Consider the following 12,901-nt stretch of genomic DNA (forward strand, 5'->3'; position numbering starts at 1 on the left):
TCAGAAAGGACAAGTGTGAACAACTGCTCTGTCAGATGCTAATGAGAGGTCCCATAAATTAAATTGAATTTGGCAATGTAGGCGTCTTTAACATTTGCCAGAATGATTTCAGTAGAATGTTTGCATTGCAAGTAAGATCTCAGGGAGTGGACACGATGCATATTACTTTTTCTCGAAATCTGGCTGACAAAGGAGGAAGAATAGATGACAGTTCAAGGACATGGGGTCAAGAAAGCATTGTTTTTAGGATGGACCAGGAGCGAGAGAGAGATTTGAAATCCAAAGGAGAGAAAAAGGAAGGCTGATGGACCAAGGCCCCAAGAGAGGGGAGGGTATGGTTTTAAGAAGGCACAGGTGGAATGAGCACTGCATCCACTGAGAAACAAGGGAAGGAATGGGGGATGGATAAGTGGATGCATGTGAGTAGGCAGGAAGTTGAAGGAAATCATGTTTGGTGACAGCAATATTTCTGTGTGGTTGGGCCAAGGTCATATTCTGAGAGTGAAAGAGGCTTAGTAGGAGCTTTGAGGTAAAATTGGAAATGGATGCTGAAGAGAATGGGAAAGAGATTGATGAATACAAGGAAAACTATTCATGTGCAGTGCTGTGGAAACTGCTGAAGTTGGGGATCATGATTATGTAGTGGCTTTTTAATCTGCTTGTGTAACTTTTTTTCACAGCAGTTTACCGAAATGAGAGAAAGAAAACTGTAGTGTTGAATCAGAGTTGGGGTTTTGCAGAGCAAATATAAGGCAGGTATGGGGTGCACAAGAAATAAGGGTGTTGAGGAAAAGAAGTTTGATAAGGAAGCAGAAGTTTCATGCTAAATAGGAGGCGATAGAGCTCAGGAGGTGGCTAATAGATGGGGAGAAAATGTGGAGGAGGTGAAGGTCAAAGAACTGCTGGGTTCCTTACGGCACAGAGGGTGGGTATAATTGCCAGATCTGCACAGATGCAGGATTTTAGTCCTATGGTGGAATATTTTTTTTTGTTCATTTGTACACTGTTGCTGTATATTGTATTGTGTCCCTTCATTGTTTAGCAATTGGACAACTATTTATCTAAGACACGCTCTGTGCCAGTGCAATGGCGATACCAGTGGAGATGAAGACAAACATGGTCCTCACTGTGTTGCAGCTTGTGGATGGACGAGGCACACACAAGTAGACAATAAATTATACAAAGTCTTGGGCCTTTGGTGTTCTGAGGTTCAGCTGTGTGAGCTGTGTGAGCTTGCCAACAAGATATATTTTTCCCCATATTTTACTTATAGAATTTTTCTTCTGGAAAATGTGTGCCCTTTCTTGTGGGCAGGTCTTAATATTCCTTCTAGAATCTGTCCATCAGAATTTAATTTAATGCCGATATTTTACCATATATTCTGCTGAGTACTAGAGATATAAAGAAAGACGAGGAAATAAAGCTTCCATGTGGGCCATTTTAAGCCCCCCCCCTTTTTTTTCTTCTCTGGGCCTTTGATCCATTGGTCCTCTTGTATCTGGTAAGGTAATGTTAGCTACAGCAATAAAAATTTCCAAAATATATAATGAATGACTCTCAATTGAATTTCTCACTCATATAAAGCCAAAACATGGCAGGTACCTTTGTTCTAAGCAGTGATTTGAGGACCAGGGATCTTCCATCTAATGGGTCTGCTGTTTTCAACAATGTTGATTTACATTTGTGGATCAATGCAGTACTAGGTAATGAACTGAATCTGGCTCTAGGAGCGTAGCATGTGACATAGGCTTAGCTATCATTGCTTTTCATAACTGTGCCAATGGTGATTAGTTCAGGACCCAAACAAGCTCAATGAGAGTGAATCACATAACTTCCTTTAAAAATAGTGGGGCAGAAGCATTATGTTTTCCTCCCTGGATAAAAATGAAGGCATATTACTCAGGATTGCTACAGCTATCTTGAGACTACAAAGGGTATGTATGAACATGTTGGAGGAGCTGGCTATGATGGTACCCCACCTTGAAGAAATCAAGCTGGGAAATGGAGATAAATCAAGCCTTGGTTATATTGTTTGAGTGCTGGATCAAGCCTTGCTTGAAGTCATTTCATTTCTTTAGTTAAACTAAATCTGCACTATTTTCTGAACATATATGTTAAGGAGAAAATTAATTTTTTTTAGGGAATAAACATGTTCATTAGAAAATATGAGAAGCCAATAAAGAAAAGATTTATAATTTAAGCTGGTTTTTAGATTTTTCTTTTCTCTTCTCTTCCCTTTCCCTCCTCCCTCCCTTCCTCCCTCTTCCTCCCTCCCTTCTTTCTTTCCTTCCTTCCTTCCTTCCTTTCCTTCTCTGTTATTTACGACAGAGAACATTCTTACTGCTATGTGGAACACCTGCTATTCCAACTTCAACTACATTTTGACCTCAACGAATTAAAAATTTTTGAATAGCTGTAGATTACGTGTTTGTCTTACACATGTATCCATTACGTTTGTGCATGTCTACATGGTGTATATGGTCGGCCACATCATATGTAGGAGATTTTGGAGCAGGAGACTTAATCGATAGTGGTATTAATTTCAGTTTGAAGTCCTCTTGAGGAAAGTGCCACCTTCATTTGTCTTTTTGTATTTCCTGGTCAGGGTCTTATATGTAATGCCACAGTTTTTCCTCTATATTATTAAATCTTGCTCTGATTCCTCAGGTAATTACCAAGGTGAGCAGAGAGTACAATACTGGTAATTTTTCACCCTACCTTTTTTTTTTTTTTTTTAATCACTAGAGTTTAAAATAGTCCCAAGGCTACAGGGGTCCTGGAAACAAATCCCTCAGTCTGTATTTACCTGTTCCCTACTTGGGTGATGGTCTTTGGCCCCCTTTTTGGTGCTATGGTACTATTTAAGGTGGTGTTGGTTTGCAGCCTTGGGAATTTCTCAGGTAAAATCTGCCCCCCATGCCTGGAGGGCAAGGAGAGACCGAAGAAAGAGTCAGGCACCTCCCTGTTGGGAGGTGGCGGTTTTAATAAGCAAGAGAACATATATGAGGCTTGCCTTCAGCGGCCACAAGGTGAGTAGGTCTCTGCACTTGCCCGCTACAATCCTAAAAATTCATATAGAGGCCTCAACTGAGTTCAGTCACTTAAACTATCTGGACAGTTTCAACAACTCATTGCTCTCTTAAGACTGTGTCATTAAAAACAGCCCCCACCGTGGGAATGGAGGGTAGAATGTGCATTCCAATGACAGGGGAAGGGGTCAGGAGCCTCTCTGACTGCCTAGGTCTGGCTTGAGGGTCACCCTCTTGATGACCTCCTCCAACAGTTGGCTGGGTCCTGCCCAGATTGTTGTGTTCCTGATGGAGGTTGGTGGCTGCCCTACTGGCCTTCTACCCTTGAGGCTAGCTCAGTCTCCTTCCCTGACTTTCAGTGCCATGGCCCTTGATGCTGGCTTTCACCAGCATCCGTGAAATCAACTCCAAATGATGTTCTGTCACCTTGGAGGTCTAAATCTTGGTATCCTCTGTGAACCCAGAAGTCCTCGCCTTACTGAATTCCTTGCTTTAATAAATTCCCGGGAGTAGGGCTACCCTGTCTCTGAGGTGGAAGCACAAACACTTCTACTTCTTTTCCTCTGAGATTGTTTAGTTTATTTCTTTGCTCAAGGCCTCCTTGTGAGAACCACACTTGAACAGAAGGTACACAGAACTCAGAATAAAAGGCTGGTGGTGAGGTAGAAAGGAGATATTCCTGGGGCGCCTGGGTGGCACAGTCGTTAAGCGTCTGCCTTCAGCTCAGGGCGTGATCCCGGCGTTCTGGGATCGAGCCCCACATCAGGCTCCTCCGCTGGGAGCCTGCTTCTTCCTCTCCCACTCCCCTGCTTGTGTTCCCTCTCTCGCTGGCTGTCTCTCTCTGTGTCAAGTAAATAAATAAAATCTTTAAAAAAAAAAAAGAGAGAAAGGAGATATTCCTTTTTATCTTGCCAATGAGAACACAGCAGCAAAAATCCCCCGAGAAACCAAGCAGTTTCTCCTCAATTCTCCCTATTACACTTGTCTCTTTTTATTTTCCACTACATATGTGGGGTCATCATATGTTTTTAAATATGCTTTTAAATCATTAATCTTGTTAGAATTTTATAACATCTTACTGGCCTTAAACCCAGTGTATTTCCAGGAAAGAGTCTGAGGTTTTAGGGCATTTCAGTTGACTTTAACCAGCGTTTGTAACAGCCAATCCCTGTGTCTTCCAACACCTCTACAGGCTTGTGTACCATCTTAATGCTTCTGCTTGTTCTAAGATTCATTTTCCAATTACCTTGACCATATCAAAGGGGATGGCCCGTACAGTCCAAGACAAATTTTATTAACATAAATATACACTCATATTCACAAATATCTATGATTAAAATAAAAGTCACTTATGACTTTGTTAGGAACATACCCACCTTCTTAGTGATACCTTTTACTATTGTTGACCTATAACGACTGTCCTCACTCAGTTATTTGCTGAAACTCTTCTAAAGGAAAGTGTGATAGAAATTCTGAATCCTGCGATCTACAGAAAAGGTGGCTTATAATTTATTACCCAAACCAGTACACTTAAGAAAGGAAGGGAGCATTATGAATAAATATGTCAGGGTAACAGTTACAAGCTACTGTTGTCCCAGGCAGACCAAACGTATGGTCATTCTACAGGGCAGAGACAACACATTTCCGTGTGACATCTTCCAGTAACACTGAGGTTCCCGATTTGATTAGCTTGCATGAGAAGTCATGTATGCCAGCAGCCAACTGATGGCAATCTATGTATACGTGTTTCTAGCAATTGGATGGACACTCAGTGAGTTAACCTTGAAGTAACTTATGGGGAATTTTTATAATGTGATTTGACTGAATATTGGAGCCACATCAGCTCTGTCCTTCATATATTTCCGCACTTTTATTATGCGTCACAAGTGAATTTCAGGCCATGTTAACCTGCCATTTTGTTCTAATGACTCTAATGACTGAAATTAGTGCCAGACAATGAGCTTGGCAATGATAGCATAAATGGTACTGTCACATTTCCCTTTTTACGAACTTTGTGTTATTTCAGCCAGTGCACAGTTAATCTACTATGTTTTATTTGCAAAGTACTCTTCGGTCGCCAGCATTATGATTTGACTTTTAAAGTACATCCATTAGTAATTTTTTAGACATATGCATATGTTAAGAAGGAAATTCACATTTAAATTCTCAAGGAACTCTAATTGCTGGTCTTTGCTGTTCTTCAGTCTAAACTGCTGAATTAAATAAATCTTAGTTTGAAGCCGAAAGGACTTGCAGCTAAGGGAACCTTGAACAAAGAGAGCCCATGAGTCTAAAATAAGATCACCTTTTCATTAATCACACAAATAATGATGGACTTTAAACACCTTCCTGTCTTGCTTTCAGCTGTATCTCTAGTACCCAGCACCATGGCTGACATGTCATCAGAACACATTCAATATTTTGTTCAACGAATGAATAATATTCTTTATAGTTTGCTTTATGATATTTATGGCATTCTGTGCTTAATATCTATGTATCATATTCCTGACAATGTGTTGTGTGGAGACTTGCAGATCTCTGGTTTTCTATAACTATTGATTCAATTAATCAGCAAGTTCTGTGAAGTTGTAATTTGCTCTGCTAGTATTGTTTGCTTCAATAGAGAGTTTTCCATGTTTTTCTTCCCCTGACTTTCAGATTTGCCCTTTGCTTCTCTTGCACAGGCCAAGAAACCAGATGATGTAACCAAATCTCCCTTTTTTCTCTCTATTTAAAGTTTTGGTAGGGTAATGTTTCTGGTTTCCGAATGAAACCTAAAGTGCTATTTTAATAAAAGTGAGGTACAAGAAAAACTTAGTAATTAAATCTTAAAAGATTTCTCTCTATCCTCAGTAACCTACATGAAAGCTATTCTCTATCCCTAGAGAGACAATTTCCAGATGGAAATATGTATATCTTTTTCATAACTTTGACATATCATGAATAAAAAGGAAATATTTTCTCTAGTGAGAAATTCTGTTACAAGATTTCAGGCCTACTCTATTTTAATTGTAGTGTAAATATGTGTATCATCTCCCTTATCATTATTTAGATAACTTTCTCAGGAATGGAAATAAGCCTACTAGACAAAGTTGATCTTAGGAGAAGCCAGGGTGACCTACATTCATTTGTTTCTTACTCCTACAGTTTGTCATCTTTCTTACCTTTCAGGATATTAATGCTCTCATTTTTCTTCTCTACTGTAAATCAAGAAATGTTTCTGCGTTAATTTTTTTTTAAAGATTTTATTTATTTATTTGACAGAGACAGCCAGCGAGAGAGGGCACACAAGCAGGGGGAGTGGAATAGGAAGAAGCAGGCTTCTAGCAGAGGAGCCTGATGTGGGGCTCGATCCCAGACGCTGGGATCATGCCCTGAGCCGAAGGCAGATGCTTAACAACTGCGCCACCCAGGCGCCCCTCTGCATTAATTCTGATATTAGTAATGTTTATTTTAGTATTCATCTATACATGTTTCCGTCCTTGAAATATTTGCATTTTAATGTTCTTTCTTATCTTAGCATTTATCTGTGTAAATGGAATTTTAGGCATCAGGGTGGAAATACCCTTTTGCCGGGAGCCACACGAAGCTCGGTAACACGCGTACTTGCTGCCCCCTCCCACTCCCGCACCTGATCCCTTCAACCACACACTCATACGTAGGCCTGTATGCGGGTGTGGATGTTTTAGCTGAGAGTGAGGGTATGTCATCTGGATCTTATGACAGACACTATATTTTCCCTTTTACGTTTTCATGTACCTTTAACAGTCGGATCTGCCTTGGTTTTGTTGTCTGGTCAGTATTGGGAGTGGGCCAAAGGAAGCAAAAGGGAATTGTGTGGAACTTACGCAATGTCTTTATCATTTTTCTGAAGTAATTTCAGTATACAGGAAAACAAAGACACATTAGTGAAATAGAAAATAGCAGGTGGCAGGGCTCTAATTCCCTCTTGGTTTTAGGGCAGCATCATGAACTATCTCTGAGCTATCCTAGAGCCTCAAGTTGGTATTATTTGCTCCAGGATGATATGGGGGCTGTCTTGGACTTCGTCTGTGATCATTTATTGACAAAAGACCAGAAAGGACATTAATAGAGTGGTTTGACCCATAAGGCAATTCTATGGCAAAGACCTCACAATAGAGTGAGATAAGAGAGACTGAGTAAAAGAAAGCAAAACTGTGTGAATTGTGAGTCATGATGGACACTGATTTCTAATAATATCTTATATTGCAGGTCAGTTGCTCCGGTTAAAAATGTTTCGAGAGGATCATGGGTCATGGATGACAATGTTCTTCAGCACAATTCTGTTCCTCTTCATATTTTCTCACATATACAACACGATTCTTCTAATGGATGGGAACATGGGGTAGGTTATCTTTCCCCTTTCTACTGTGGTGAGTGTTATGTTTGAAACTCGTAAAAATTCAAAGAGGATTTTTTTAGTTCGTAGTAGCCTAACTCTTCACAAATATTCTACTGTAAATAAAGATGATCTGTGCATTTTTCTTACTGAAGACGTTTCGAGTCTTTTCTCCAAGGAGCTTGTAGTGTTCCGTGATACTTATCTTGTGTTCCTTGTACTTGAGGGCTTCTCTGTGGAGTAGTTTGAGGGCAGGTGATAATTTCAGTATAGTCAGAGTATGAGAATCAGGAAATCTTATGGACTTTATCTCACAGTTAGTAAAACTGGGCTAAGATGAAGGTCTCCAGATTTGCAATTCCATTGCTCTGCAATTGCCTGGTTAAATAAAAGTGTTTGATACTGGTGGCACTTTTCTTTTTAACTCTCTTGACAGTTCCAACAGAGAGACCTTTGTTATAAATGGGTCATTTTAAAAGTGGGCCACCCTGTATTAAGTCCAGGGTTGTGATCTATACTTACCAAATCACTAATCAAATCACCATGGCATGAAGAGGTGCTAACAAGGAGATTGTATTTTTTTTTATAACTTTTTCCAAATTTTGGTTTTCTCTCAGTAAGTTTTCACAACAGAGTGCGAGGAGAATGGCTTAGCTTATAACACGAAGAATTAGATTACTGACAAGAATAAGCCACTTTAGATATTGTTGTGTACTGATATAGTTCCTAAGGAAAGTTTCCATCTATTCTCCCCAATAGATTGGAAAGCTAGGTAATATCATTTTCTTCTAAATGTAGGCTAGGGCAGATTGTCGGCTGGTTCTGGAGTGCAATTGTTTTGATGTTATGTATAGATTTTAGCCAGCACTGTTCACTGCTGAGAGGGATAGCTCAATTAAAATTTTATTGTTTTTCCCCACCATTAAAGAAAATGAATAGTAAAGGGGTAAATTCAGGTGCGTGATACTTAGATCAAATGTTCAGGCTTAAAGAAGTTACTGACATGCTTTGTTTGTGATTATTTCTTGGGTTTCAAATAATGCCATTTACTGGGTCTCTTTTCAAATGATGGAGTTACGATGGACTCTAACCCGGGCTAGTCAGGAGAAGCCTCAGCTTTAGTGCAGTGCCTGTACTAATGGAATGGGTAACGGTCCTCTTGGAATTACCCACCACAACCGGAAGTCTGTGAGAGAGGTGTTGTGCCCTCAGCGCTGGGGCCAGAAGGGGAAGGGACCCATAAAAACTTACATTTTTAAAACACTTGCTGAAAATAATACCTCAAAATAGTATATAAAGTATAGGCTCTGCTTGGAAGTTGACTTCTTCTCTAATTCTTTTTTTATTTATTTTTATTTTTTATTATTATGGAGCTAATGAGGTCTGTGCTAACTGGAAGCTATTTATTCTGAGGAAAGAAGCAGATTTAAAAGTAATAAATGAAATGCAGTAATAGGTAATCCATGGAACACTGTAAAGTACTCAAGAGCTAATAATGAAACCAATCTTACAGAGGGCTAACAGTTCTTAAGCACTCAGCACCAGTACTCAGCTAAACCTCACAATGAGCCTGCACAAGAGGTATTTTTTATTATCTCCATTTTACAGATCAGGAAACTGAGGACCAGAGGTGTTCTGCCACTTGACTAAAATTACATTATAATTCAGTCTCTACTTTAGACATTAAACAAGGAGTTGAGCGATTAAGTAGTGAATTCTGGCAATCGCTCCTGCTCTCCGGCTGGCACAGAGCTGATTGCTGATTGATTCTGATACTCAATCACTGTAAGTCTATTAGCCTTTCTTTGTATTTTTATCTTTCAAACTGTGTTTGAAAATTGAAAGAAGTAGGAGGTATATGCAGGAAATAAGAGAATTTATGTGTGTCTGTCTTAACTAAAATTGAAAGTGATTCTTTTTTATTTTCAGACTAACTACAGTACTCCATATTCTTACTGACTCTTGAACTCTTCATGCATATGCCTCATTCTTGTTCAGAAGGATCTTTTTCTGAGAGGACATTGTAATGGGATCACTTTTTAATTTTTTTTTTTAAATCTAAAACGAGGGACAAGTGGTTTAGTTTTACTAATAAAAAAATTAAATTACCATTTATAAAAGACATATTACCAACTTTAACGACACATGCCATTTGAATTAGTGAGTACTTTACGGTAGGAATGTAAATTTGGAGGAAAATCATGTGTTAGGGAAAATGAATACAACTGTGCTTTTGGGGTTCTCTAGGAGACATGGTGTTATCTGAGGGATTGCCTCATCCTTTGTAAGGCAGGGAATGATGAGTCAGAGGCTGTGGAAAGAATAATAAGCATGTGGATATCATGATTAACTAGTTTTATGTCAGAGGATTGCTGGTGGTGGAGGGGAATCCTGGATTCTTTACAATGAATTTGATCAGCATTGAGGATTCCATTGTGTCCCGGTTCTTGGCTCCTTTAGGATTTCAAAGAGGATTCCTTAGCATGATTTGCTTTTCTCCCCTCCCCCCCCCCCCCAATTTTAGGATTGGTTGTAAATTTAGGTTCAGCTAGAGTCCTTTGATCCCTCTTTGTAGAGAACAAAAACCTGTTTATCTGACAGAACTTCAAGAGTTTTAGCCAGACCTGACTTGATAAGAGAGTCAAGTTGGCCGCTCCTGCCTGGAGTGAGTTCCCGGAAGTATGTGCTAGCTCTGTGGCATTAGCCATTTCTGGGGAGCCAAGCTGAGAGGCAGTCGGATGGAGAGGGAAAGAGGTGAATTAGCTGGCTGGGCTGAAAGGGACCAAGGCTCAGACACTCCATATTTCCAACCACTGTGGGGAATGTCTCCCCACCTTTGATTCTCTTTATACCCCTCTACACCATACACCACCAAAATGCTGCTATCTTTGTAACTTCTGTTATGTTTTAAATCACCAAGATGAACGTAAATTCATCTTTCCCATAAGTGTTTGAGGTTGTAGGTCAGGATTCCGCTGCAGAGAAGGCTCTGATCCTTGGTAGAGTTTTACATCGAGTCATTTTACAAGCAAGTTCTTTATTTTACACGGTGGCAATCTAGGTAGGCTGTCCTGCTACAAAATCCTTGGAAATGATGGAAAACATAATGTAGCCTGATAGATTCTGCATAGCTCTTCATAGCTGAGCTTACCCAAAGGTCCAGAAAAACCCCACAGGGAAAACATGAAACCGGATCTGAACATCAGGGCAGTGAGCCTGTGTAGCGATGCTCAGGGGCAGTGACCTAGGGATTTGAGTTGAACTCTCATGCCAGGACCAGAGATAAGGATCTGGGCTCATTTTAGGGGAGAAACTGAAGCAGACCCCCCACCTTCAATGGTTCTGCAAAGTGCTGCAGAGAAGCAGGGACTGGAAGACTTACAGCTGCCAGCACAGTCAGAACCTGGGAGCTCTGTCTGACACAGGCTGGGCTTTGGGTGGAAAAGCAATTCTGGGGAATTCATAACCACAGGCATGGTTTTATGGTTTTAATATACATCTTCCTTGGAATTTTAGAACCTCCCCAAATCCCTAGCCATTCTCTTTTCTAAGTTTCAGTTTCCTGCTTCTCTCTGGAGCCCCCCAAAATTTCCAGAGTTCTGGAATTCCAGAATTCCAGAAAACTTCCAGATCTGGTTCATAATATAGAGCAGTACAGTTCTCTCTCATCTCTCCTTTTGTCCACTTTGATTTATTTGGGACTTTTTCTCTTAACCAAAATCATATTAATGCATTTTGTAGTCAAAAGAAGCAATACTCCAAGAGGCATGTTGCTGCCTTCTTGGAATCCCAACGGGGCTGCTGCCACAGCATTTTGGTTTTGTGTTGGTTTTATTTATTTATTTAAAAAAATTTTTTTAAAGATCTTATTGATTGATTGATTGATTGATTTGAGAGTGTGCGAGTTGGGGGAAGGGCAGAGGGAGAGGGAGAGAGACTCCAGGCTCCTGCAGCCCCAACGTGGGTCTCAGTTTCATGATCCTGGGATCATGACCTGACCCAAAATCAGGAGTTGGACCCTTAACCCACTGAGCCACCCAGGCACCCCGGTTTTGGGTTGTTTTTAAAGTAGTAGCTGACCTTTTTCCTTTCACTCAACTGGTGTTTAATTAACAATCTCTTGGGAGACACTCAAAGACACTCAAAGAAAAAGAGGCAAAGCAATGAATAAGTTGAAATTAGGGTTATGTGGTGATCACAGTCCCACAGTACGCACGTTGTCCAAGAACAGGACTTGAAGCCTCAAGAAAGTGAGACGTTAGTTAGTAGGGGAGAAACATGAAACCATTTTCTTCTACAGTGATGGGACTTGCCTTGGTTAAAAATGATTCTAGGACGTCGGGTGGCTGAGTCGGCATCTGCCTTCAGCTCAGGTCATGATCCCGGGGTCCTGGGATCAAGCCCCACATCAGGCTCCTTGCTCAGCAGGGAGCCTGCTTCTCTCTCTGCCTGACTCTTGTGTGCTCTCTCTCTCTCTGACAAATAAATAAAATCTTAAAAAAAAATGATTCTGACTCCCTCTACCCCCAGGTTTTTAAAAATTTCCTGCCGGCTCAACTAGGTATCTTAAGGCCAATCTATTTAGAAATCGGTTGGCAGAAATAAAGAGAGATGTGCTTCAGAGCCCATGGTGAGGTCTTTATTGACCAGAAACTGAGCAAGTCATATAGGGCTAGGAAGGGTTTTTACCCTTTGCAACATCATCTTTCCGAAGAACTTCTTAGTCATGGAATTTTCACAGTATTCATAGTGTAAAGACCTAATTTAAGAAAGGTTTGCCTGGCCTTCTCAAATATCTCAATTCCCCGAAGAATAACACGCATCATGTATACAGAATGAAGTGGTCAGAAAACAAAGCGCGCAGGCTCTGGTTATGTTCACAAACAGATTCTGAAAAGAGCCACTTGATGGCAGCAGAGGGCATGTTTTCAGCATGATTGCCTCAACCTGTCCTAGGCAGATTTTCTCTGAAAAGAACCTTGCTCTTTTTGAATTTCTGAAACTTGGGTTGAAATATTTGCCTTCCTAATTGTTAATGGACTTTTTGAAGAAATTCACCTAGTGATCTCTATAATAAGCACTTATGATGTGCTTGGCACCCTTTTATGTTCTAAAACAAGTTTAAATAATAGTATGTAGAAACACGTATATGCACACATATATCTGTATGCTTATAGACTTATTTCAGTATTACAAGGGTAAATATTGTATTTAGCACGGAGGAAATTAGACACTTGTCAAACATAAAATTTCCTCTGTCAACTGGAATAAGTTTCCAGAGAGTACATTCTGTTTAGGGCAGGATATGAAGAAGCTGATGTTTTCTAGCATTAGTGATAAAGAAAGTTTTATTTTTCCTAATACACAGCCTTTTCCAGAGAAGTGTTACAAATATTAAGTAATACATCGATATGTGTTAGGTGTTGCAGAGACAAAAATTGTTTCACAATTTAGAAAATATTAGTATTCATATTCAGAACCTGGAAAAAAATGATGGTATGAATAGGTGATG

At 40.1% G+C, this 12,901-nt stretch overlaps 1 protein-coding gene across 9 annotated transcripts in view; it reads left to right on the forward strand.

Moving 5' to 3' along the window:
- TMEM117 (transmembrane protein 117) overlaps positions 1–12,901 on the forward strand; it is a 509,455-nt gene that overhangs the window by 108,827 nt on the left and 387,727 nt on the right. For all 9 annotated transcript variants that reach the window (XM_057303293.1, XM_057303292.1, XM_057303294.1 and 6 more), the window contains one exon: positions 7,263–7,395. In XM_057303293.1, the coding sequence (XP_057159276.1) occupies positions 7,263–7,395 (133 nt within the window). The remainder of the gene's footprint in view (positions 1–7,262; positions 7,396–12,901) is intronic.

Source organism: Ursus arctos, unplaced genomic scaffold, assembly GCF_023065955.2.
Source record: "Ursus arctos isolate Adak ecotype North America unplaced genomic scaffold, UrsArc2.0 scaffold_26, whole genome shotgun sequence".
Taxonomy (NCBI): domain Eukaryota; kingdom Metazoa; phylum Chordata; class Mammalia; order Carnivora; family Ursidae; genus Ursus; species Ursus arctos.